This window comes from Ranitomeya imitator, chromosome 8 (genome assembly GCF_032444005.1).
Source record: "Ranitomeya imitator isolate aRanImi1 chromosome 8, aRanImi1.pri, whole genome shotgun sequence".
Lineage (NCBI taxonomy): Eukaryota > Metazoa > Chordata > Amphibia > Anura > Dendrobatidae > Ranitomeya > Ranitomeya imitator.
In genome coordinates this window covers 5,975,156-6,002,584 of record NC_091289.1, presented here as the reverse complement: position 1 = coordinate 6,002,584, position 27,429 = coordinate 5,975,156, and the positions used below count along the sequence as shown (strand labels likewise).

The window sequence follows — 27,429 nt, the reverse complement described above, 5'->3', positions numbered from 1 at the left end:
TGGAGTATATAAAGGGCTCAGTGAGGACATGGCGGTTTGGGGGCCTGGATAGGTCAGGTGTGTAAAACTTCTCCTTTCGTCCTCGTATTGGGCCGTTAAGTTGTTACAATGTGGAAGTTACAGACGGGGAGATGTTATTGTAGCAAGAAACTTCCTGTTAAACTTGTGGAACTAGAAATGTGGAAATGAACGACGGGCGAAGAGGAAATGATTGCAGCAGAAACGTGTCCCCGTCGTCCCGCAGGTCATCATCAGGCTCTTATACGCGATCACATCAACTGCAGGAAGTGACAAGACGGGACGCGGGGCAGAAACTTCTCTATCCATGAAAAACATAAAATATTTTATTAAAGTTTAATATTTACAATAAAAAAGGAAACAGATATAAACTGAGAGCAGTGGTGCCGTCCTGGCGGTCCTCGGGTATCGGGGTTGGGCGGACCTCAACTATCAGGATTGGGCAGACTTCGGGTATCAGAGCCAGGCCGTCGCTCCTGCCTCGCCATACATTCTCGCAGTTTGTCTTCGGTCAGGGAAAGTCTCTGCTCTAAAATCCCCACAGTCTGGAAGAGAAGGATCAGGTTATAGCGGGGTCAGGGGCCAATCATAATATACTGCGAAGAATTGGAGCCGCAGCCAGACAGATCAGCACTGACATGCGGCCTGTGAATGCGTCAGTACTTTGCTCATGCACCAGGAGGTACAGGATGAACGGGGTGAGACGACATGGGCTGCAATCATTAAGGGAGGGGATCTGGGGTTAGTGGTGGTCCGCACCTGAGTCAAGATATCTAGCTGTCCCACAATGTGCTCCAGGGTGTTGGCGACATTCTTCATGGTATAGCTGTCAGATTGGGGTCCGGGTGGGCCAAGGTTGCCCATGTCCTCCTCAGTCACTGTGGGCTGGGAACACAATGGAAATAACATAATAATGGACGCCGTCCGCACTATGAGACCTCAACACAAACAACAGTGAGTAAAGGTCAATGCCAGGTCCATGAATTCTCACTCCCCAATGATGGCGGCGCGTACCTGGGGGTGAAGCAGAGCCCTGGTATAATGCTCAGCCTTACCTGCTCCTGTGGGGGGTGAAGAGGGACGCCGCTTGCCTTGGCGTCTGTGCCATTCATGAAAATGTCTCTTTTCTGCTTCAGCACATCGCTGTACGTGGAGGAATCAAAGTTTGTTTTCCAGACCATGATCTAGAAGGAGAAAGGGAGTAATTGTAAGCGGCGACCTCCTCTCCCCCGGTGTGAGCGGCACACCGGCACTAATCATGGCTTTCCCCCGGTGTGAGCGGCGGCAGCCTGACCGCCTCCTCCCCGGTGTGAGCGGCACACCGGCACTAATCATGGCTCCCCCCGGTGTGAGTGGCAGCAGCCTGACCACCTCCTCCCCGGTGTGAGCGGCACACCGGCACTAATCATGGCTCCCCCCGATGTGAGTGGCGGCAGCCTGACCGCCTCCTCCCCGGTGTGAGCGGCACACCGGCACTAATCATGGCTCCCCCCGGTGTGAGTGGCAGCAGCCTGACCACCTCCTCCCCGGTGTGAGCGGCACTAATCATGGCTCCCCCCGATGTGAGTGGCAGCAGCCTGACCACCTCCTCCCCGGTGTGAGCGGCACACCGGCACTAATCATGGCTCCCCCCGGTGTGAGTGGCAGCAGCCTGACCGCCTCCTCCCCGGTGTGAGCGGCACTAATCATGGCTCCCCCCGATGTGAGTGGCGGCAGCCTGACCGCCTCCTCCCCGGTGTGAGCGGCACACCGGCACTAATCATGGCTCCCCCCGGTGTGAGTGGCAGCAGCCTGACCACCTCCTCCCCGGTGTGAGCGGCACTAATCATGGCTCCCCCCGATGTGAGTGGCGGCAGCCTGACCGCCTCCTCCCCGGTGTGAGCGGCACACCGGCACTAATCATGGCTCCCCCCGGTGTGAGTGGCAGCAGCCTGACCGCCTCCTCCCCGGTGTGAGCGGCACACCGGCACTAATCATGGCTCCCCCCGGTGTGAGTGGCAGCAGCCTGACCGCCTCCTCCCCGGTGTGAGCGGCACACCGGCACTAATCATGGCTCCCCCCGGTGTGAGTGGCGGCAGCCTGACCGCCTCCTCCCCGGTGTGAGCGGCACACCGGCACTAATCATGGCTCCCCCCGATGTGAGTGGCGGCAGCCTGACCGCCTCCTCCCCGGTGTGAGCGGCACACCGGCACTAATCATGGCTCCCCCCGGTGTGAGTGGCGGCAGCCTGACCGCCTCCTCCCCGGTGTGAGCGGCACACCGGCACTAATCATGGCTCCCCCCGGTGTGAGTGGCAGCAGCCTGACCACCTCCTCCCCGGTGTGAGCGGCACACCAGCACTCATCATGGCTCTCCATGGTGTGAGTGGCGGCAGCCTGACCACCTCCTCCCTGGTGTGAGCGGCACACTGGCACTAATCATGGCTCCCCCCGGTGTGAGTGGCAGCAGCCTGACCACCTCCTCCCCGGTGTGAGCGGCACACCAGCACTCATCATGGCTCTCCATGGTGTGAGTGGCGGCAGCCTGACCACCTCCTCCCTGGTGTGAGCGGCACACCGGCACTAATCATGGCTCCCCCCGGTGTGAGTGGCAGCAGCCTGACCGCCTCCTCCCCGGTGTGAGCGGCACACCGACACTCATCATGGCTCTCCATGGTGTGAGTGGCGGCAGCCTGACCGCCTCCTCCCCGGTGTGAGCGGCACACCGGCACTAATCATGGCTCCCCATGGTGTGAGTGGCGGCAGCCTGACCACCTCCTCCCTGGTGTGAGCGGCACACCGGCACTAATCATGGCTCCCCATGGTGTGAGTGGCACACTTGCACTCATTATGGCTCCCCGAGTTCATGTGTACTGCACTCACTTGCTCATCGGAGCCTCCAGAAGCGAAGAACTGTCCTTCTCTGGAGAACTTGACACAAGTCACCGCCCCCTGCAAAATGGAAATAAGTTCTCAGTCACTGACAGCAAGCAGAGATCCTGGCAGCAGGCAGAGATCCTGACAGCAAAGCAGAGATTCTGACTACAGGACAGAATACACCCACACAGTACATGAGTAGTGGTTCCATTCCACACCGAGTGCAGCGTAGGCCCGGTATACGGCGTATACTCGCCTGGTGGCCGTGCAGCGTGTACAGCAGCCGCCCCTCCAGGAGGTCCAGGATCTTCAGGGTGGAGTCATTGGAGGAGGTGATCAGGTAATTACCGGACGGGTGGAAGGAGAGCGAGTTCACCGCCGCGCTGTGCACTGCAAGACACAGAGCAGAGGAGCCGTCGTCACATGACCCTGACCAGAGGGGCCGCACAAACCTTAACACAGAGCCCCCGTCTCACACCCACTGGCCCCACTTCGGCAGTGAGCTGCGGTCAGGTCACCTGCTGCCCAGGCCTGCAAATCTTTGGGGCACCCTGTTATGGCGGCCATATTGGATGGTGGAGCCCTAGAGGCAGCATCTTTGTGACTGTCCATTACTAATGTCCAATAGTCCAGAATCCGTCCGATCTGTAACCTGTGTCCGGTGTGAAACTACAACTCTCAGCATGCCAGTAAAGCGGCAGAGTCTGGGCACGCTGGGGATTACACCATCACATTCACGCGGCGTCTGTCCGCATCACAGTGACTCAGCGAAAGCCGTGCTGGTATTGTGCCCTTCTGAGCCGCCGGGTCACTGTGCACACAGAGCACTACCTAAAGGGCCGGTAACGTCCTCTGTAGCGCTATAACATGTAATATCTCAAGTCTGAATAACTGCTCTAGATAATAAGAAAAAATAGAGATGCTTAATGTGGCCAATTCATGTGAGCCCGGCAGCCAGCGACAAGGCGATCTCCGATTGCTGGGACTTAATGTGAATCCTCTTCTAGGCTGAAGTCTGTATTTATTCACATTAGGTCCCAGCTACAGGCGATTGCCTTATCGCGGTGGCCGGGCTCACATGAATTGGCCAAAATTATGCGCTAAACATCTCCATTTTTCATATTTAGAGCAGTAATTCATATTTCATATATTTCACGTTTCCATGTTATAGCGTTACAGAGCGCAGACTTGTTAATTAAGCATCAGTAATACAAGCGCAAAAAAAACATTACTGTCCGTCCAGTGACTACATTTCCTGCAGAGCACGTCCCTTTAATGACAAACCTTACAATAAGCTATCGGGGTGGTGTCTGTCAGCAGGCTTGCTGACTGTTCCCTATGACAACAAGTTGGATGAGGCCTACATTATGGTTAAATATCTGGGTAGTTGCAAGGTGAATACAGAGGGGCCCTCGCTGTAGGAGGAGGGAAAACAGAAGGTCGCTGGCTGTAGGAGGGGGACAGAGAGGGGTCCACGCTGTAGCAGTGGCGATAAAGCGGGGCCCACGCTATAGGAGAGGGAATACAGAGGGTTCACGCTGTAGCAGGGGGAATACAGAGGGCTCACGCTGTAGGAGGGGGGGCGATAAAGAGGGGCCCACTCTGTAGGACAATACCTTGGTAATGCTGGATGAGTTTGTTCATCCGGATATCCCAAACCTTCACGGTGTTGTCTGTGGCCGCAGCCGCCACGCACGTCCCGCTGGGGTGAAAGTCCACGAAATTCACGAACCTGGAGCACGAAGCACACGAGCCCCCCACTTGTCAGTACGGAGACTCCACAAACGGCAATAACCCACCATTGCGAATAAAGCTGAGTGAGACGCATCCCCAGGAGCGGCCTCTGGAGGACAACGTTCTAGGGATCTCTATATTATATGAAATATGCACAAAGCTCAGTGCCTCACAGGGACAGAGGAGGATCCTAAACTCCTCACCGATGCAGTATCTCTGCTTGCCGTCAGTGAACAGGAACATTCTTGTTTATACCTACAGGCCCCATACTTCCCGCAGCTGAGGGTATATGTTATGGTATCCAATGCAAAGTATTCACTTGGAGCTAAAGACACTAGCCGCACAAAATCCCTCTCCTGTCCTGCTGGTTTGTTACAATGTATCCGTGCACCCCCAGGATTGTCTACAACTGTTACAAAACCTCTGCTGTGAGAAATGTGGAACTGACAGCAAGCAGAGATGTGCATAATGGTGAGGAACCTCCTTTATGTAAATAAGAAGGGATGGTGCAGGGGTTATGAGATTGCTCCTTTAATCTTTGCTGGGCGATGTAGTTCAGTGACAGGGTGCTCCTTACCCGCCGTGCTCACAGAATGAGTGTGTGCACTCCCTGCTGCTCTTGTCCCACAGTTTTATGGTTTTGTCATCACTGGCAGACACGATCAGCCGTCCATCTGGTGAAAACCTGGAGGAGGAGAAAATGAGAGTAGCGCTGCAGGAGGAGGAGAGTAGTGCTCTATGAGGTGGAGGAAAGTAGTGCTGCAAGAGATGGAAGAGAATAGTGCTACAGGAGGAGGAGGAAAGTAGTGCTGCAGATTAGAGTAGTGCTGCAGGAGGAGGAGAGTAACGCTGCAAGAAAAGGAAGAGAGTAGTGCTGCAGGAGGAAGAGAGTAGTGCTGCAAGAGCAGGAGGAGAGTAGTGCTGCAGAGGATGAAAATTCACCCAGCAAAATGTTTCACCGGATCTGCACGAAGAGAAACGCCAGTTAGCTAAGGGCCACGTGGGCCCTCATGTGGACACTTGGACTTTATTGTCTTGAACTGATCCATGTGGCACAGAATTGTGGTAGTCACATGTGGCCAGGTAATAAACTCACCACTGACTGCTTGGCCACAGACCGATGTGCGCAGGGACCCGAGAAGGCAGTGGGGTATTACACATGTGCAGTGTTGGGCGGGCTATGTCCTGTCCCCTGTGCTGATGTGGAAGGCTGTGACGCCGCTGTGACGCTCTTACCTGGCGCAGCGCACCCAGTTTATGTGCTGATTCAGGGAGAACAGGAACTTCTGCCTGTGCACCGTCCACACTTTCACCGTCTTGTCGTCTGACGCGGTGACCAGAGACTGCCCATCGCTGGAGAAACTGACGCTCCGCACCGTGCCCGTGTGGGCTTTAAACACGGTCGATTCTCCCTTCCTAGAAAATAAAGTCACATGTGAGAACGTCTGGTGGTCTGAACACAGGGAATCGGCATTTATGTGCGGACGCCGCAGGACTGTTTGCTCCCCCCTGCTCTGCCGGTCTTGTAGGTGAATCTAAGAAATAGTGTAGCCACGTCCAGCATCTCCTGCCATATTCTATATAGTAAGACTATAAGATTTACTGAAGGAACATGACCCAAAATGCCCCATGAGAAGAATGGGGACCAGAAATCGTGTGCCAGGACCAAACGGAGACCATTCACTGCCCGGGTCATGTGAACGAGGATGTATGCAGATCAGTGGCAATAACTAAATCCACCACCAGGGGGAGAAAGAGCTCCACATTTAGGAAAAGTGTTCAGAAATGTGAATCCCACCACTGACACCAAGTGAAGGTACGAGAACAAGACCCAGATACTCACACACTGGGGACCCACAGGCGGACGGTCTTATCCCTGGAGGCCGAAGCGAGGAGATGACCAGAGGGAGAGAACTCCACAGACATCACTGCATCCTTATGGCCCACAAAGCGGTAAGCCCTCATCTGAGGCTTCATGTTCCAAACCATCACACACGAGTCCATAGATCCACTGGCTGCAAGGAAATCATCACCATTACATATGTCCACCAGCAGAATAGTGAGTGCAGCTCTGGGGTATAATACAGGGTGTAACTCAGGACCAGTAATGTAATGTATGTACACAGTGACTGCACCAGCAGAATAGTGAGTGCAGCTCTGGGGTATAATACAGGGTGTAACTCAGGATCAGTAATGTATGTACACAGTGACTGCACCAGCAGAATAGTGAGTGCTAGGGTTGAGCGAAACGGGTCGAACATTTTCAAAAGTCGCCGACTTTTGGCTAAGTCGGGGTTTCATGAAACCCGATCCGACCCCTGTGCGGGGTCGGCCATGCGGTACGCGACTTTCGCGCCAAAGTCGCGTTTCAATGACGCGAAAAGCGCCATTTCTCAGCCAATGAAGGTAAACGCAGAGTGTGGGCAGCGTGATGACATAGGTCCTGGTCCCCACCATCTTAGAGAAGGGCATTGCAGTGATTGGCTTGCTGTCTGCGACGTCACAGGGGCTATAAAGAGGCGTTCCCGCCGACCGCCATCTTACTGCTGCTGATCTGAGCTTAGGGAGAGGTTGCTGCCGCTTTGTCAGAAGCAGGGATAGCGTTAGGCAGGGTCCATTAACCACAAAACCGCTTGTGCTGCAGCGATTTGCACTGTCCAACACCACCCTCGGTGTGCAGGGACAGTGGAATTTTTTTTTTTTTTTTTTTTCCCCTCAGCGCTGTAGCTCATTGGGCTGCCCTAGAAGGCTCCCTGATAGCTGCATTGCTGTGTGTACGCCGCTGTGCAAACCAACTGCTTTTTTCAAAGCACAAATCCTCTTGTTCCTTCCTTTCTGCACAGCTATCTTTTTTGTTTGTCCACACTTTTTATTTCATTTGTGCATCAGTCCACTCCTTATTGCTGCCTGCCATACCTGGCTGAGATTACTGCAGGCAGGGAGATAGTAGCTGCCTGCCATACCTGGCTGAGATTACTGCAGGCAGGGAGATAGTAATTGTAGGACATTCCCTGTTTTTTTTTTTTTTTTTTTTTTGGTGGGAGATTAAGATTGGCAATTTGGCATTTCTGCTAGAGTGCCATCCCTGTGTGTGCCATCTCTCTCACATAGTGGGCCATAGAAAGCCTTTTCATTTTTCTGTATTTTTTTTTGTGGGGTGTATAAATTCTCCCTGATAAAAATACAGTGGGAGATTAATATTGGCCTTTGGGCTTGTGTGCCAGTCCTGAGTGTGCCATCTCTCTCACAAATAGTGGGCCATAGAAAGCCTATTTATTTTTTTTTTTGGTTTTATAAATTCTCCCTGAAAAAAAGGGAGATTAATATTGGCCTCTGGGCTTGTGTGCCAGTCCTGAGCGTGCCATCTGTGCCAGCCCTGAGCGTGCCATCTCTCTCACAAATAGTGGGCCATAGAAAGCCTATTTAATTTTTTTTTTTGTTTTATAAATTTTCCCTGAAAAAAGGGAGATTAATATTGGCCTCTGGGCTTGTGTGCCAGTTGTGAGCGTGCCATCTGTGCCAGTCCTGAGCGTGCCATCTCTCTCACAAATAGTGGGCCATAGAAAGCCTATTTAAATATTTTTTTGGTTTTATAAATTCTCCCAGAAAAAAAGGGAGATTAATATTGGCCTCTGGGCTTCTGTGCCAGTCCTGAGCGTGCCATCTGTGCCAGTCCTGAGCGTCCCATCTCTCTCACAAATAGTGGGCCATAGAAAGCCTATTTTATTTTTTTTTTGGGTTTTAGAAATTCTCCCTGAAAAAAGGGAGATTAATATTGGCCTCTGGGCTTGTGTGCCAGTTGTGAGCGTGCCATCTGTGCCAGTCCTGAGCGTGCCATCTCTCTCACAAATAGTGGGCCATAGAAAGCCTATTTAAATATTTTTTTGGTTTTATAAATTCTCCCAGAAAAAAAGGGAGATTAATATTGGCCTCTGGGCTTCTGTGCCAGTCCTGAGCGTGCCATCTGTGCCAGTCCTGAGCGTCCCATCTCTCTCACAAATAGTGGGCCATAGAAAGCCTATTTTATTTTTTTTTTGGGTTTTAGAAATTCTCCCTGAAAAAAGGGAGATTAATATTGGCCTCTGGGCTTGTGTGCCAGTTGTGAGCGTGCCATCTGTGCCAGTCCTGAGCGTGCCATCTCTCTCACAAATAGTGGGCCATAGAAAGCCTATTTAAATATTTTTTTGGTTTTATAAATTCTCCCAGAAAAAAAGGGAGATTAATATTGGCCTCTGGGCTTCTGTGCCAGTCCTGAGCGTGCCATCTGTGCCAGTCCTGAGCGTCCCATCTCTCTCACAAATAGTGGGCCATAGAAAGCCTATTTTATTTTTTTTTTGGGTTTTAGAAATTCTCCCTGAAAAAAGGGAGATTAATATTGGCCTCTGGGCTTGTGTGCCAGTTGTGAGCGTGCCATCTGTGCCAGTCCTGAGCGTGCCATCTCTCTCACAAATAGTGGGCCATAGAAAGCCTATTTAAATATTTTTTTGGTTTTATAAATTCTCCCAGAAAAAAAGGGAGATTAATATTGGCCTCTGGGCTTCTGTGCCAGTCCTGAGCGTGCCATCTGTGCCAGTCCTGAGCGTCCCATCTCTCTCACAAATAGTGGGCCATAGAAAGCCTATTTTATTTTTTTTTTGGGTTTCAGAAATTCTCCATGGAAAAAAAAAGGGAGATTAATATTGCCCTTTGGGCTTGTGTGCCAGTACTAAGCGTTCCATCTCTCTCTCTCTCTCAGTCAGTGGGCCATAGAACGCATATTTTTGGTTTTATTTGTTTTCTAAATTCTCCCTGAAAAAATCATTTTATTTTATTTGGTTTCTAAATTCTTCCTGATAAAATCATATTTTTTTTATTATTTTTATTTCTAAAGTCTCCCTGAAAAAAAAAAAAAAAAAACAACCAAAAAAACAGTGGGAGATTAATATTGGCCTTTCTGCTTGTGTGCCAGTCTTGACTCCTGGGTGTGCCATCTCTCTCTCTCTCTCTCTCTCTCTCTCTCTCTCCAATTGTGGTCCATAGAAAGCCTATATTTTTTTTCCTTGATTTGGGTTCTAAAATCTACCAGAGAAAATAACTACATCAATCATTGGTAGAAAAATATTGGCCTCTGGGTTTGTGTGCCACTCCTGACTCCTGTGTGCGTCATCTCTCAGTCAGTGGGCCATAGAACGCCTATTTTTGGTTTTATTTGTTTTCTAAATTCTCCCTGAAAAAATTATTTTATTTTATTTGGTTTCTAAATTCTTCCTGATAAAATCATATTTTTTTTATTATTTTTTTTTCTAAAGTCTCCCTGAAAAAAAAAAAAAAAAACAGTGGGAGATTAATATTGGCCTTTCTGCTTGTGTGCCAGTCTTGACTCCTGGGTGCGTCATCTCTCAGTCAGTGGGCCATAGAACGCCTATTTTTGGTTTTATTTGTTTTATAAATTCTCCCTGAAAAAATCATTTTATTTTATTTGGTTTCTAAATTCTTCCTGATAAAATCATATTTTTTTTATTATTTTTTTTTCTAAAGTCTCCCTGAAAAAAAAAAAAAAAAAACAACCAAAAAAAACAGTGGGAGATTAATATTGGCCTTTCTGCTTGTGTGCCAGTCTTGACTCCTGGGTGCGTCATCTCTCAGTCAGTGGGCCATAGAACGCCTATTTTTGGTTTTATTTGTTTTATAAATTCTCCCTGAAAAAATAATTTTATTTTATTTGGTTTCTAAATTCTTCCTGATAAAATCATATTTTTTTTATTATTTTTTTTTCTAAAGTCTCCCTGAAAAAAAAAAAAAAAAAAACAACCAAAAAAAACAGTGGGAGATTAATATTGGCCTTTCTGCTTGTGTGCCAGTCTTGACTCCTGGGTGTGCCATCTCTCTCTCTCTCTCTCTCCAATTGTGGTCCATAGAAAGCCTACATTTTTTTTCCTTGATTTGGGTTCCAAAATCTACCAGAGAAAATAACTCCATCAATCATTGGTAGAAAAATATTGGCCTCTGGGCTTGTGTGCCACTCCTGATTCCTGTGTGCGTCATCTCTCACTCAGTGGCCCATAGAAAGCATATAGTTTGTTACATTTGTTTTCTAAATTCTCCCTGCAAAAATCTATTTTTTTTTTTTTGGGGGGTTTCTAAAGTGTTCCTGAAAAAAATAAAAATAAAAAAAAAATAATAGTGTGACATTAATATTAACATTTGTGCTTCAGTGACAGTCCTGCGTGTGGGGCATCTCTCTAATTTGCAGCCACCAAAAAAAGAGTGTGTAACATTGGGCCTGATTTTCGCTGTGGTCTCACCAACCTGTAAAGGGGTAGCTAAATCATACTGAAGTTATAGCTCACCGTGTAAGTTGTGTGACTGCAACAAATAACGTTAGTTTGGTTACGTTTTTAAAACAATGAGGAAGTCTAGTGGAAGAGGTCGTGGCCGGGGGCGTTCATTGTCAGCTGGTAATGAGGGTAGTGGTAGTGGTGGAGCATCAGGTGGTCGTGGGGGAAAAAATATTGCACCTAAGTCTGGAGCTGTGGAGCCAGGTTCGTCGTCCGGCTACACAAGGCCTCGAACGCTCCCTTTTCTGGGATTAGGAAAACCGCTTTTAAAGCCGGAGCAGCAAGAGCAAGTTTTGGCTTATCTTGCTGACTCAGCCTCTAGCTCTTTTGCCTCATCTCGTGAAACTGGTAAAAGTAAAAGCAGCGCGTCGTTAGTGGATGTTCACGGTCAGGGACAAGTCACTTCCTTGTCCTCTTCAGCAAAAACAACAACAGAGAAGAATGCAGCAGGCGACACAACGGGTTACTCCATGGAGCTCTTTACACATACCGTCCCTGGCTTAGAAAGTGAAGCAGTTAACAGTCCATGCCCATTACAAATTGAATCTGACATGGAGTGCACTGACGCACAGCCACAGCCAGACTACTATGCTGGTCCTTTGACTCAGACCACAACATTGCCCTCGCAGGGTGCTGATCAAGAATCAGACCCTGATGAGACTATGTTGCCCCATCACGAACGCTATACCACCGAACGACACGGTGACACAGACGAAGTTGCGCAGGAGGTACAAGAAGAGTTATTAGATGACCCAGTTCTTGACCCCGATTGGCAGCCATTGGGGGAACAGGGTGCAGGCGGCAGCAGTTCTGAAGCAGAGGAGGAGGAGGGGCCGCAGCAGGCATCAACATCGCCACAGGTTCCATCTGCCGGGCCCGTATCTTGCCCAAAACGCGTGGCAAAGCCAAAACCTGGTGGAGGACAGCGTGGCCATCCGGTTAAAGCTCAGTCTGCAATGCCTGAAAAGGTATCCGATGCTAGAAAGAGTGCAGTCTGGCATTTTTTTAAACAACATCCAATTGATCAGCGCAAAGTCATCTGTCAAAAATGTTCTACTTCCTTAAGCAGAGGTCAGAATCTGAAAAGTCTCAATACTAGTTGCATGCATAGACATTTAACCACCATGCATTTGAAAGCTTGGACTAACTACCAAACGTCCCTTAAGGTTGTTGCACCCTCGGCCAATGAAGCTAGTCATCAACGCAACATCCCTTCCGGCAGTGTAGGACCACCATTTAGCGCACCACCTGCTGTATCTGTGCAGGTATCTTTGCCAGGCCAAAGCAGTCAGGGTCAGGGAATCACCAGTTTCGTAGTAGGAAACACTGCATCTAGGGCACCGGCGGCAACAATACCATCTCCCACCGTCTCTCAGTCTGCCATGTCCACCGGCACCCCCGCTAGTTCCACGATCTCCAGCTCTCCAGTCCAGCTCACCCTACATGAGACTATGGTTAGAAAAAGGAAATACTTAGCCTCGCATCCGCGTACACAGGGTTTGAACGCCCACATAGCTAGACTAATCTCGTTAGAGATGATGCCCTACCGGTTAGTTGAAAGCGAAGCTTTCAAAGACCTGATGGACTACGCTGTACCACGCTACGAGCTACCCAGTCGACACTTTTTTTCCAGAAAAGCCATCCCAGCCCTCCACCAGCATGTTAAAGAGCGCATCGTCCATGCACTCAGGCAATCTGTGAGCACAAAGGTGCACCTGACAACAGATGCATGGACCAGTAGGCATGGCCAGGGACGTTACGTGTCCATCACGGCACACTGGGTAAATGTGGTGGATTCAGGGTCCACAGGGGACAGCAAGTTTGGGACAGTTCTGCCTAGCCCACGGTCTAGTAAACAGTTGTCTGTAGCCGTTCGCACCCCCTCCTCCTCCTCCTCCTCGTCCTCCTGCAGAAGCAAGAGCTCGTCCACAGACCGCAGTCGCACAAACACTCCATCCGCACCTGCCACTGTTGCACACCAGGTCTCCCATTATGGGGCAGCTACTGGCATACGTCAGCAGGCTGTATTGGCTATGAAGTGTTTGGGCGACAATAGACACACCGCGGAAGTTCTGTCCGAGTTCTTGCAGCAAGAAACGCAGTCGTGGCTGGGCACTGTAGATCTTGAGGCAGGCAAGGTAGTGAGTGATAACGGAAGGAATTTCATGGCTGCCATCTCCCTTTCCCAACTGAAACACATTCCTTGCCTGGCTCACACCTTAAACCTGGTGGTGCAGTGCTTCCTGAAAAGTTATCCGGGGTTATCCGACCTGCTCCTCAAAGTGCGTGGACTTTGCGCACATATCCGCCGTTCGCCTGTACACTCCAGCCGTATGCAGACCTATCAGCGTTCTTTGAACCTTCCCCAGCATCGCCTAATCATAGACGTTGCAACAAGGTGGAACTCAACACTGCACATGCTTCAGAGACTGTGCGAACAGAGGCGGGCTGTTATGTTTTTGTGGGAGGATACACATACACGGGCAGGCAGTAGGATGGCAGACATGGAGTTGTCAGGTGTGCAGTGGTCGAAGATTCAAGACATGTGTCAAGTCCTTCAGTGTTTTGAGGAATGCACACGGCTGGTTAGTGCAGACAACGCCATAATAAGCATGAGCATCCCCCTAATGCGTCTGCTGATGCAAAGTTTGACGCACATAAAGGATCAGGCGTCTGCACCAGAGGAAGAGGAAAGCCTTGATGACAGTCAGCGATTGTCTGGTCAGGGCAGTGTACATGACGAGGTACCGGGCGAAGAGGAGGTGGAGGATGAGGAGGATGATGGGGATGAGTATATTTTTAATGAGGAAGCTTTCCCGGGGGCACGGGAAATTGGTGGCGTGGCAAGGCCGGGTTCTGGTTTTTTGAGGGACACAAGTGACGTAGATTTGCCTGCAACTGCCCCTCAACCAAGCACAACCGCAGATTTGACAACGGGAACTTTGGCCCACATGGCGGATTATGCCTTGCGTATCCTCAAAAGGGACACACGCATTACAAAAATGATGAACGATGACGATTACTGGTTGGCCTGCCTCCTTGATCCTCGCTATAAAGGCAAATTGCAAAATATTATGCCACATGAGAACTTGGAACTAATATTAGCAACAAAACAATCAACTCTTGTTGACCGTTTGCTTCTGGCATTCCCTGCACACAGCGCCCGTGATCGTTCTCACACGAGCTCCAGGGGCCAGCAGACCAGAGGTGTTAGAGGGGCAGAAATCAGAAGTGGCGTTGGACAGAGGGGTTTTCTGACCAGGTTGTGGAGTGATTTTTCTATGACCGCAGACAGGACAGGTACTGCAGCATCAATTCAAAGTGACAGGAGACAACATTTGTCCAGTATGGTTACAAACTATTTTTCATCCCTTATCGACGTTCTCCCTCAACCGTCATTCCCATTTGATTACTGGGCATCCAAATTAGACACCTGGCCAGAATTGGCAGAATATGCATTGCAGGAGCTTGCTTGCCCGGCAGCTAGTGTCCTATCAGAAAGAGTATTCAGTGCTGCAGGTTCAATACTAACAGAAAAAAGGACTCGTCTGGCTACCCAAAATGTAGATGATCTAACCTTCATTAAAATGAACCACAACTGGATTTCAAAATCTTTTGCCCCACCCTGCCCGGCTGACACCTAGCTTTCCTATGAAAAGGTCTTGCCTGTGGACTATTCTGAATGACTTTTCCAATCTCGTAATTTTCTTCACCTGATTGTCCAGCATACGACATGTTTCCACCTCACGAAATGGCCAAACTCCCCACACGGGGCCGTGCTATCGCCACTTTGCGCTTGGACCCTTGAGAGTGCTGTTTGTCTGAAGAGGTGGGTGTGGCCGCTTTTGGTCGACGGCACTGCCACTGGGTCCCTCATAGTACAATAAAGTGTCTCTGGCGGTGGTGGTGCGCACCCAACGTCAGACACACCGTTGTAATATGAGGGGCCCTGTGCCTGTACCGCCGGCCACAAGACAGTTCCCCCCCCCAGCTCAAACAGTGCTCTACCACTAGCAAAATTATCTCTCACAGCTTCACCAATGTGTAGTCTAGCCGCTGACATCCTTCAATGCCTGGCACTGACAATACCATTGTTTTGACATTTTTGTTATGTTAGGCCTTCGAAGCCTGTCTGCGGTCCCTTCTTTCTACAACTACTACACTGACCAGGCCACTGCTGGCCGTGTTACCCTGGAACCAATTTAAAAGTGCCTACAGTCAGCCCAATTTTGTTATGTTAGGCCTTCGAAGACTGTCTGCCGTCACTCCTTCCACTAGACTTCCACTGACCATACACTGCTGCCCATGTACCCCTGGAACCAATTTAAAGTGCCTACAGCCAGCCCAATTTTGTTATGTTAGGCCTTCGAAGCCTGTCTGCGGTCACTCCTTCCACTAGACTTCCACTGACCAGACCACTGCTGCCCGTGTACCCCTGGAACCAATTTAAAAGTGCCTACAGCCAGCCCAAGTTTGTTATGTTAGGCCTTGGAAGCCTGTCTGCGGTCACTCCTTCCACTAGACTTCCACTGACCAGACCACTGCTGCCCGTGTACCCCTGGAACCAATTTAAAAGTGCCTACAGCCAGCCCAAGTTTGTTATGTTAGGCCTTGGAAGCCTGTCTGCGGTCACTCCTTCCACTAGACTTCCACTGACCAGACCACTGCTGCCCGTGTACCCCTGGAACCAATTTAAAAGTGCCTACAGCCAGCCCAAGTTTGTTATGTTAGGCCTTGGAAGCCTGTCTGCGGTCACTCCTTCCACTAGACTTCCACTGACCAGACCACTGCTGCCCGTGTACCCCTGGAACCAATTTAAAAGTGCCTACAGCCAGCCCAAGTTTGTTATGTTAGGCCTTGGAAGCCTGTCTGCGGTCACTCCTTCCACTAGACTTCCACTGACCAGACCACTGCTGCCCGTGTACCCCTGGAACCAATTTAAAAGTGCCTACAGCCAGCCCAAGTTTGTTATGTTAGGCCTTGGAAGCCTGTCTGCGGTCACTCCTTCCACTAGACTTCCACTGACCAGACCACTGCTGCCCGTGTACCCCTGGAACCAATTTAAAAGTGCCTACAGCCAGCCCAAGTTTGTTATGTTAGGCCTTGGAAGCCTGTCTGCGGTCACTCCTTCCACTAGACTTCCACTGACCAGACCACTGCTGCCCGTGTACCCCTGGAACCAATTTAAAAGTGCCTACAGCCAGCCCAAGTTTGTTATGTTAGGCCTTCTAAGCCTGTCTGCGGTCCATTCTTTCAACTACTACTACACTGACCAGGTCACTGCTGCCCGTGTACCCCTGGAACCAATTTAAAATTGCCTACAGCCAGCCCAATTTTTTTATTTTAGGCCTTCGATGCCTGTCTGCGGTCCATTCTTTCAACTACTACTACACTGACCAGACCACTGCTGCCCGTGTACCCCTGGAACCAATTTAAAAGTGCCTACAGCCAGCCCAAGTTTGTTATGTTAGGCCTTCTAAGCCTGTCTGCGGTCCATTCTTTCAACTACTACTACACTGACCAGGTCACTGCTGCCCGTGTACCCCTGGAACCAATTTAAAATTGCCTACAGCCAGCCCAATTTTTTTATTTTAGGCCTTCGATGCCTGTCTGCGGTCCATTCTTTCAACTACTACTACACTGACCAGGTCACTGCTGCCCGTGTACCCCTGGAACCAATTTAAAATTGCCTACAGCCAGCCCAATTTTTTTATTTTAGGCCTTCGATGCCTGTCTGCGGTCCATTCTTTCAACTACTACTACACTGACCAGGTCACTGCTGTCCGTGTACCCCTGGAACCAATTTAAAATTGCCTACAGCCATGTGTTATTATTTTAGGCCTTCGATGCCTGTCTGCGGTCACTCCTTCCACTAGACTTCCACTGACCAGACCACTGCTGCCCGTGTACCCCTGGAACCAATTTAAAAGTGCCTACAGCCAGCCCAAGTTTGTTATGTTAGGCCTTCGATGCCTGTCTGCGGTCACTCCTTCCACTAGGCCTCCACTGACCACACCACTGCTGCCCGTGTACCCCTGGAACCAATTTAAAATTGCCTACAGCCAGCCCAATTTTTTTATTTTAGGCCTTCGATGCCTGTCTGCGGTCCATTCTTTCAACTACTACTACACTGACCAGGTCACTGCTGCCCGTGTACCCCTGGAACCAATTTAAAATTGCCTACAGCCATGTGTTATTATTTTAGGCCTTCGATGCCTGTCTGCGGTCACTCCTTCCACTAGGCCTCCACTGACCACACCACTGCTGCCCGTGTACCCCTGGAACCAATTTAAAATTGCCTACAGCCAGCCCAATTTTTTTATTTTAGGCCTTCGATGCCTGTCTGCGGTCCATTCTTTCAACTACTACTACACTGACCAGGTCACTGCTGTCCGTGTACCCCTGGAACCAATTTAAAATTGCCTACAGCCATGTGTTATTATTTTAGGCCTTCGATGCCTGTCTGCGGTCACTCCTTCCACTAGACTTCCACTGACCAGACCACTGCTGCCCGTGTACCCCTGGAACCAATTTAAAAGTGCCTACAGCCAGCCCAAGTTTGTTATGTTAGGCCTTCGATGCCTGTCTGCGGTCCATTCTTTCAACTACTACTACACTGACCAGGTCACTGCTGTCCGTGTACCCCTGGAACCAATTTAAAATTGCCTACAGCCATGTGTTATTATTTTAGGCCTTCGATGCCTGTCTGCGGTCACTCCTTCCACTAGGCCTCCACTGACCACACCACTGCTGCCCGTGTACCCCTGGAACCAATTTAAAATTGCCTACAGCCAGCCCAATTTTTTTATTTTAGGCCTTCGATGCCTGTCTGCGGTCCATTCTTTCAACTACTACTACACTGACCAGGTCACTGCTGTCCGTGTACCCCTGGAACCAATTTAAAATTGCCTACAGCCATGTGTTATTATTTTAGGCCTTCGATGCCTGTCTGCGGTCACTCCTTCCACTAGGCCTCCACTGACCACACCACTGCTGTCCGTGTACCCCTGGAACCAATTTAAAATTGCCTACAGCCATGTGTTATTATTTTAGGCCTTCGATGCCTGTCTGCGGTCACTCCTTCCACTAGGCCTCCACTGACCACACCACTGCTGTCCGTGTACCCCTGGAACCAATTTAAAATTGCCTACAGCCAGCCCAATTTTTTTATTTTAGGCCTTCGATGCCTGTCTGCGGTCCATTCTTTCAACTACTACTACACTGACCAGGTCACTGCTGTCCGTGTACCCCTGTAACCAATTTAAAATTGCCTACAGCCATGTGTTATTATTTTAGGCATTCGATGCCTGTCTGCGGTCCATTTTTTCAACTACTACTACACTGACCAGGTCACTGCTGCCCGTGTACCCCTGGAACCAATTTAAAATTGCCTACAGCCATGTGTTATTATTTTAGGCCTTCGATGCCTGTCTGCGGTCACTCCTTCCACTAGGCCTCCACTGACCACACCACTGCTGCCCGTGTACCCCTGGAACCAATTTAAAATTGCCTACAGCCAGCCCAATTTTTTTATTTTAGGCCTTCGATGCCTGTCTGCGGTCCATTCTTTCAACTACTACTACACTGACCAGGTCACTGCTGCCCGTGTACCCCTGGAACCAATTTAAAATTGCCTACAGCCATGTGTTATTATTTTAGGCCTTCGATGCCTGTCTGCGGTCACTCCTTCCACTAGGCCTCCACTGACCACACCACTGCTGTCCGTGTACCCCTGGAACCAATTTAAAATTGCCTACAGCCATGTGTTATTATTTTAGGCCTTCGATGCCTGTCTGCGGTCCATTCTTTCAACTACTACTACACTGACCAGGGCACTGCTGGCCGTGTACCCCTGGAACCAACATCAGAAAATATAAAAATAAGTATTTTGCTTATAAAAAAGAAAATACTGGTGAGATATCAAATGCAGACATTTTAACATTAAAAACAAACACACAACTCTAATCTGGTACAGTACTAAAAATGGCCACCAGCTACAATTACTTTCTCCTGCAAGTAGTTAACTGAAAGTTTTTTTAAATTGAAAACACACATATGGCATCCACCGAGTGTTGTCCTGTCGCGTCTTCTTTATATTATTGCCGAGAAGATGCAAAATAATGAAAATAATAAAATCATTAATTACCAAAATAATAGAGAAAGTCAACACCACATTGCAAATAAACATTCATTCCAAATAAAGAAGCAGGGCGCGTCCGAGGGTGAGTATATACCTAATAAGAATATAATCACCCTCGGACGCGCAATGCTTATTTCCAACAGCCTTCCTTCCTAAGAATCAGCCCTTCCGTCGTGTAGAGAGACGTTGTGTTACACTCCAAGGTGTTCCCCAGGTTGCCTTTCCTGAGCTTCGATCTTCCGGCTCTCGTTTAGTAGTTCTTGGAAACTACTCTGCATTAGGCCTTCAAATTGGGTATGGGGTGTAGAGAGATGGTGTGTTCCACTCCAAGGTGTTCCCCAGGTTGCCTTTCCTGAGCTTCGATCTTCCGGCTCTCGTTTAGTAGTTGTTGGAAACTACGCTGCATTAGGCCTTCAAATTGGGTATGGGGTGTAGCGAGAGGGTGTGTTACACTCCAAGGTGTTCCCCAGGTTGCCTTTCCTGAGCTTCGATCTTCCGGCTCTCGTTTAGTAGTTCTTGGAAACTACACTGCATTAGGCCTTCAAATTGGGTATGGGGTGTAGAGAGAGGGTGTGTTACACTCCAAGGTGTTCCCCAGGTTGCCTTTCCTGAGCTTCGATATTCCGGCTCTCGTTTAGTAGTTCTTGGAAACTACACTGCATTAGGCCTTCAAATTGGGTATGGGGTGTAGAGAGAGGGTGTGTTACACTCTAAGGTGTTCCCCAGGTTTCCTTGCCATTGCTTCGGTCTTCCGACTCTCGTTTAGTAGTTGTAGAAAAGTACACTGCATTAGGCCATACAAAATGGGTATGGGGTGGAGAGAGATGGTGTGTTACACTCCAAGGTGTTCCCCAGGTTGCCTTTCCTGAGCTTCTATCTTCAGGCTCTCATTAAATTGTGGTTAAATGGAACAACTGCATTTGGCGTACTAGTTGGTTTGGGGCCTACTATCGGTGTCTGCCACTCCTTGCTGTTCTCCTCCACTGAACAAAGCTGTGCCGCCTGTTTACTACGGTTGCCAATTTTGAACTGCATTTCGACTACTTACTGATTTGGCCCTACTCTCTGTGTCAGCCTCTCATTCCAGTTGTCCTCCACTGCAATGCCCCCTGGTTATTCCTGTGTTACCAATTTTGAACTGCATTTAGCCCACTTTCTTCTTTGGGCCTATATCTGTGTTTCCACTTCATCGTGCCCATTGCCCAGCCAGTGATAGATGAGTCTGCTGGTACATTGACCCATAACGCAACATTCCCCGTGCACGCTACACAACAACATTGTGACCCTGCTGAAAGTCAGGTTGCTCTTCCCGCATACCATACCACCTTACACGGGGACAAAGAGGAAGGTGCAGATGAAAGTGCAGGTTCCTTCATCAGGTGGGGGGAGGAATACTAGTTGGCGACGTCACTGGCACAGGGCCTCTCATAGTACGCAAAAGTGTTGCTGCCGGTGGGAGGCGCCCCCGCCGTGCAAACACACCGCTGTACTTTGAGGGGCCCTGTGCCAGTGCCAATGCCAACGAGTGGGCCCCCCCTGCTTGCTCAGGTTCACAGCACTTGCAAAGTTGAAATACTTACCTCTCCCTGCTCCACTGCCGTGACGTGGTCCAGATTTCCTGGGCCCACTAATTACTTGAACCAGCCCTACCCCCCACAACTTTAGCCAAATGACCCCCAATTTCAAATGCCTTCCAATTATTATAAGGTAAATTACGCTTGACAAGCTTCATTAAGAAGAATGGATGGTTTTGACATTAAAATGGGCACTCTAGGTGTTTTCCTGGCCCCCACTCACTGCCGACTATGCTGCCCCATTGACTTGCATTGGGTTTCGTGTTTCGGTCGATCCCGACTTTACGTCATAATCGGCCGATTTCACTCGACCCGACTTTGGACATAGTCGGGTTTCGCAAAACCCGGCTCGACTCTAAAAAGGTCAAGGTCGCTCAACTCTAGTGAGTGCAGCTCTGGGGTATAATACAGGAGGTAACTCAGGATCAGTAATGTAATGTATGTACACAGTGACTGCACCAGCAGAATAGTGAGTGCAGCTCTGGAGTATAACAGGATGTAACTCAGGATCAGTAATGTATGTACACAGTGAGTGCACCAGCAGAATAGTGAGTGCAGCTCTGGAGTATAATACAGGATGTAACTCAGGATCAGTAATGTAATGTATGTACACAGTGACTGCACCAGCAGAATAGTGAGTGCAGCTCTGGAGTATAATACAGGATGTAACTCAGGATCAGTAATGCAATGTATGTACACAGTGACTGCACCAGCAGAATAGTGAGTGCAGCTCTGGAGTATAATACAGGATGTAACTCAGGATCAGTAATGCAATGTATGTACACAGTGACTGCACCAGCAGAATAGTGAGTGCAGCTCTGGGGTATAATACAGGGTGTAACTCAGGATCAGTAATGTATGTACACAGTGACTGCACCAGCAGAATAGTGAGTGCAGCTCTGGAGTATAATACAGGATGTAACTCAGGATCAGTAATGTAATGTATGTACACAGTGACTGCACCAGCAGAATAGTGAGTGCAGCTCTGGGGTATAATACAGGATGTAACTCAGGATCAGTAATGTAATGTATGTACACAGTGACTGCACCAGCAGAATAGTGAGTGCAGCTCTGGGGTATAACAGGATGTAACTCAGGATCAGTAATGTATGTACACAGTGAGTGCACCAGCAGAATAGTGAGTGCAGCTCTGGAGTATAATACAGGATGTAACTCAGGATCAGTAATGTATGTACACAGTGAGTGCACCAGCAGAATAGCGAGTGCAGCTCTGGGGTATAATACAGGATGTAACTCAGGATCAGTAATGTAATGTATGTACATAGTGACTGCACCAGCAGAATAGCGAGTGCTCTTTGTAAGTAAAATACATTTGGAGCTAATCAGATGCCTCTTGATGACATTACATGATGGCTCAGTGTCTGCCGGGATTTCTCAGCATTGAGGACCCCATTAATCCTGACCAAACATACAACTCCACTAGCAGAATTGAAGACCCAGATCTTCTGGACCCTCCACCTCTATCACTGCTCTGGAGATCCTCATTATTAAGGGTTGCCGCTAATCACTGAGGCTGCATTCCCAGCCGGGCCCCTGAACTGCGGGGACCTCAGTGAGATCACCACCGGCACAGTGAGAAAAAGTCTCATGGTGCAGCGCTGATCTCACCGATGTCCCCGCAGTTCAGCCCGGCTGGGAACGCAGCCTCAGTGACCGGAGGTAACCTCGATAACGTCACCGCTAGTCACTGAGGCTGCACACGCAGCGGCTCATTCCTCAGTGATTCTCTGCCTGGACGGTCGCATCTTGACACCGTCCAGGTTGAAAGCTATTTATCCCCAGACATGGATTACGACGTGGGATAGGTGAGGGGTATTGTTGTTTTTTATTTTAGTTTTATTACAGGAGACGATGGATTCAGTGAAATTAGACGTTAAACTCAACTAACTGTGTTTGTTATTTATAAATAAAAAAGTAAATGTTTTGTTTCAAATAAAGGACTTTATTCTTGCTGTGTCTTTATTGACCATATAAGTATAGGATTAGTAATGTATAGGTGTCTTATAGATGCTTCTCCATTACTAATCCGTGGGCCTGATGTCATCTGACAATACAAAGGTGACATCAACCCCACAAATATGAACCCCACTTGCCACCGCTGCAGAGTAAGTGGGAAGAGCCGGTCAAAGCACCAGAATTTGCACATCTAATAGATGTCCCTTTTCTGGGACCCCTCTATTCGTGATAACTAGCCTTGCTGAATGCTGAGTGTTGCAACCCCATTTATATTATTTATTTAGAGCACAGGCGCCAGCTGATGAATACTCCCATGAGCTGCTCATGCTCCGACTGTTATTAGCGGCAGTAGGCGAAGGCTGATGGGAGTAGTAGTCCCATCAGCTGACGCCAGTGACTGGAGGTAAACATTTTACCTCCGATTTCAACGCTGTTCTATTTGATCGCGAGGGAACTGAGGCTCTCTGACTGGCAGTTATGATTTTACCGTCCATCAGAAGCATGTTTGAACTCAAACATCAAGGGGTTCGCCCATCTCTAGTGATAGGTGGTCACCAAATACTGATGGACAGAGGCGACGGGCGGTCCCCAGATACTGATGGACGGAGGTGACGGGCGATCACCAGATACTGATGGACGGAGGTGACGGACGGTCACCAGATACTGATGGACGGAGGTGACGGACGGTCACCAGATACTGATGGACGGAGGTGACGGGCGGTCACCAGATACTGATGGACGGAGGTGACGGGCGGTCACCAGATACTGATGGACGGAGGTGACGGGCGATCACCAGATACTGATGGACGGAGGTGACGGACGGTCACCAGATACTGATGGACCGAGGTGACGGGCGGTCACCAGATACTGATGGACGGAGGTGACGGACGGTCACCAGATACTGATGACGGAGGTGACGTGCGGTCACCAGACACTCCTGGCATTCACTCTTCTACGTTCTTCCTGCGGTGCGGCGGTTTCTTGCCTGTGTTGGCCACTCACCGATCTGCTTCATGTTGGGGTTGAAGTCGGCGCTGGTGACGGTGTCTCGGTGCCCTTTGAAGCTCCGCTCCAGAGATGGATCCTCCTGAGGAGAGAGGTCAGAGGTTTGTCAGAAACCAGTGATGGCGGCCGGACGTGGGACACGTATTGGCAGTGACATGGCACAGGACGGGTTATAATGAGGCAACATGACGGGTATTACCGAGGTGCGGTCTGATGCGCTCGGTGGTGCAGTCTAAGGAGTTTGGTCTGAGGCGCTCGGTGGGGCGGTCCGAGGCGCTCGGAGGGGCGGTCTGAGGAGCTCGGAGGGGCGGTCTGAGGAGCTCGGAGGGGCGGTCTGAGGCGCTCGGAGGGGCGGTCAGTGGTTCGGTGTGAGGGGGCTCGGCGACACGGTCGGTGCTGCGGTCTGAGGTGCTCGGTGGGGCGGTCTGAGGAGCTCGGAGGGGCGGTCTGAGAAGCTCGGAGGGGCGGTCTGAGGAGCTCGGAGGGGCGGTCTGAGGAGCTTGGAGGGGCGGTCTGAGGAGCTTGGAGGGGCGGTCTGAGGCGCTCGGAGGGGCGGTCAGTGGTTCGGTGTGAGGGGGCTCGGCGACACGGTCGGTGCTGCGGTCTGAGGAGCTCGGAGGGGCGGTCTGAGGCGCTCGGAGGGGCGGTCAGTGGTTCGGTGTGAGGGGGCTCGGCGACACGGTCGGTGCTGCGGTCTGAGGCGCTCGGTGGGGCGGTCTGAGGAGCTCGGAGGGGCGGTCTGAGGAGCTCGGAGGGGCGGTCTGAGGAGCTCGGTGTGAGGGGGCTCGGCGACACGGTCGGTGCTGCGGTCTGAGGCGCTCGGCGGCGCGGTCTGAGGCGCTCGGTGATGCAGTCTAAGGAGTTTGGTCTGAGGCGCTCGGTGCTGCGGTCTGAGGCGCTTGGTGCTGCGGTCTGAGGCGCTCGGAGGGGCGGTCAGTGGTTCGGTGTGAGGGGGCTCGGCGACACGGTCGGTGCTGCGGTCTGAGGCGCTCGGCGGCGCGGTCTGAGGCGCTCGGTGATGCAGTCTAAGGAGTTTGGTCTGAGGCGCTCGGTGCTGCGGTCTGAGGCGCTTGGTGCTGCGGTCGGAGGCGCTCGGAGGGGCGGTCAGTGGTTCGGTGTGAGGGGGCTCGGCGACACGGTCGGTGCTGCGGTCTGAGGCGCTCGGCGGCGCGGTCTGAGGCGCTCGGTGATGCAGTCTAAGGAGTTTGGTCTGAGGCGCTCGGTGCTGCGGTCTGAGGCGCTCGGTGATGCGGTCTGAGGCGCTCGGTGATGCGGTCTGAGGCGCTCGGTGGGGCGGTCTGAGGCGCTCGGTGCTGCGGTCTGAGGCGCTGGGTGCTGCGGTCTGAGGCGCTCGGTGCTGCGGTCTGAGGCGCTCGGAGGGGCGGTCTGAGGCGCTCGGAGGGGCGGTCAGTGGTTCGGTGTGAGGGGGCTCGGCGACACGGTCTGGGCTGCTGTCTGAGGCGCTCGGTGGGGCGGTCTGAGGCGCTCGGTGGGGCGGTCTGAGGCGCTCGGTGCTGCGGTCTGAGGCGCTCGGTGCTGCGGTCTGAGGCGCTCGGTGCTGCGGTCTGAGGCGCTCGGTGGGGCGGTCTGAGGCGCTCAGTGCTGCGGTCTGAGGCGCTCGGGGCTGCGGTCTGAGGCGCTCGGTGCTGCGGTCTGAGGCGCTCGGTGTGAGGAAGCTCGGCGACACGGTCGGTGCTGCGGTCTGAGGCGCTCGGTGGGGCGGTCTGAGGCGCTCGGTGCTGCGGTCTGAGGCGCTCGGTGCTGCGGTCTGAGGCGCTCGGTGCTGCGGTCTGAGGCGCTCGGTGCTGCGGTCTGAGGCGCTCGGTGCTGCGGTCTGAGGCGCTCGGTGCTGCGGTCTGAGGCGCTCGGTGCTGCGGTCTGAGGCGCTCGGTGATGCGGTCTGAGGCGCTCGGTGATGCGGTCTGAGGCGCTCGGTGATGCGGTCTGAGGCGCTCGGTGATGCGGTCTGAGGCGCTCGGTGATGCGGTCTGAGGCGCTCGGGGCTGCGGTCTGAGGCGCTCGGGGCTGCGGTCTGAGGCGCTCGGTGGGGCGGTCTGAGGCGCTCGGTGGGGCGGTCTGAGGCGCTCGGTGCTGCGGTCTGAGGCGCTCGGTGCTGCGGTCTGAGGCGCTCGGGGCTGCGGTCTGAGGCGCTCGGGGCTGCGGTCTGAGGCGCTCGGGGCTGCGGTCTGAGGCGCTCGGGGCTGCGGTCTGAGGCGCTCAGGGCTGCGGTCTGAGGCGCTCGGTGGGGCGGTCTGAGGCGCTCGGGGCTGCGGTCTGAGGCGCTCGGGGCTGCGGTCTGAGGCGCTCGGTGGGGCGGTCTGAGGCGCTCGGGGCTGCGGTCTGAGGCGCTCGGTGGGGCGGTCTGAGGCGCTCGGTGCTGCGGTCTGAGGCGCTCGGTGCTGCGGTCTGAGGCGCTCGGTGCTGCGGTCTGAGGCGCTCGGTGCTGCGGTCTGAGGCGCTCGGTGCTGCGGTCTGAGGCGCTCGGTGCTGCGGTCTGAGGCGCTCGGTGCTGCGGTCTGAGGCGCTCGGTGCTGCGGTCTGAGGCGCTCGGTGCTGCGGTCTGAGGCGCTCGGGGCTGCGGTCTGAGGCGCTCGGTGCTGCGGTCTGAGGCGCTCGGTGTGAGGAGGCTCGGCGACACGGTCGGTGCTGCGGTCTGAGGAGCTCGGTGTGAGGAGGCTCGGCGACACGGTCGGTGCTGCGGTCTGAGGAGCTCGGTGCGGCGGTCTGAGGCGCTCGGGGCTGCGGTCTGAGGCGCTCGGGGCTGCGGTCTGAGGCGCTCGGTGGGGCGGTCTGAGGCGCTCGGCGGGGCGGTCTGAGGCGCTCGGTGCTGCGGTCTGAGGCGCTCGGGGCTGCGGTCTGAGGCGCTCGGGGCTGCGGTCTGAGGCGCTCGGGGCTGCGGTCTCAGGCGCTCGGTGCTGCGGTCTGAGGCGCTCGGTGCTGCGGTCTGAGGCGCTCGGTGTGAGGAGGCTCGGCGACACGGTCGGTGCTGCGGTCTGAGGAGCTCGGTGTGAGGAGGCTCGGCGACACGGTCGGTGCTGCGGTCTGAGGCGCTCGGTGGGGCGGTCTGAGGCGCTCGGGGCTGCGGTCTGAGGCGCTCGGGGCTGCGGTCTGAGGCGCTCGGTGGGGCGGTCTGAGGCGCTCGGTGGGGCAGTCTGAGGCGCTCGGTGGGGCGGTCTGAGGCGCTCGGTGCTGCGGTCTGAGGCGCTCGGTGCTGCGGTCTGAGGCGCTCGGCGGGGCGGTCTGAGGCGCTCGGCGGGGCGGTCTGAGGCGCTCGGTGGGGCGGTCTGAGGCGCTCGGTGCTGCGGTCTGAGGCGCTCGGTGGGGCGGTCTGAGGCGCTCGGTGGGGCGGTCTGAGGCGCTCGGGGCTGCGGTCTGAGGCGCTCGGTGTGAGGAGGCTCGGCGACACGGTCGGTGCTGCGGTCTGAGGCGCTCGGTGCTGCGGTCTGAGGCGCTCGGTGTGAGGAGGCTCGGCGACACGGTCGGTGCTGCGGTCTGAGGCGCTCGGTGCTGCGGTCTGAGGCGCTCGGTGGGGCGGTCTGAGGCGCTCGGTGGGGCGGTCTGAGGCGCTCGGTGCTGCGGTCTGAGGCGCTCGGTGTGAGGAGGCTCGGCGACACGGTCGGTGCTGCGGTCTGAGGCGCACTCACCGGCTGCTCCATTGCTCCGGCCGCCGTCGTCTCCTCTCCGCACTGATCACACTACGAATCTGCCGCTCCGCGCCTGTTAACCCCTCATGCGCCGCCTCCGCCGCTCTCTTCACTGATCAGCAATGATGGCTCCTGCCGTTCAGACACCGAGGGGTTAAGGAGTGC

General features: G+C 52.4%; 1 protein-coding gene across 1 annotated transcript; it reads right to left on the bottom strand.

The window, feature by feature from the left end:
• Window positions 1–310: 310 nt before the first annotated feature.
• Window positions 311–27,429, bottom strand: POC1A (POC1 centriolar protein A). Its single transcript, XM_069736161.1, has 11 exons — window positions 27,265–27,429; window positions 23,618–23,702; window positions 6,451–6,622; window positions 5,844–6,023; window positions 5,185–5,292; window positions 4,490–4,605; window positions 3,130–3,263; window positions 2,880–2,948; window positions 1,074–1,202; window positions 778–903; window positions 311–563 (listed from the first exon to the last, which is right to left on the bottom strand). The coding sequence occupies exons 1-11, from the start codon at window positions 27,274–27,276 to the stop codon at window positions 444–446; spliced, it is 1,251 nt and encodes a 416-aa protein (XP_069592262.1). The 5' UTR covers window positions 27,277–27,429; the 3' UTR covers window positions 311–443.

Excerpts from the sequence above, each read along its gene's own strand:
- POC1A (XM_069736161.1), bottom strand. Across the intron at positions 6,024-6,450 it reads CGCCTGTGGGTCCCCAGTGT|GAAGGGAGAATCGACCGTGT; the intron begins GTGAGTATCTGG and ends TTTATTTTCTAG. Across the intron at positions 5,293-5,843 it reads AACTGGGTGCGCTGCGCCAG|GTTTTCACCAGATGGACGGC; the intron begins GTAAGAGCGTCA and ends CTCCTCCTCCAG.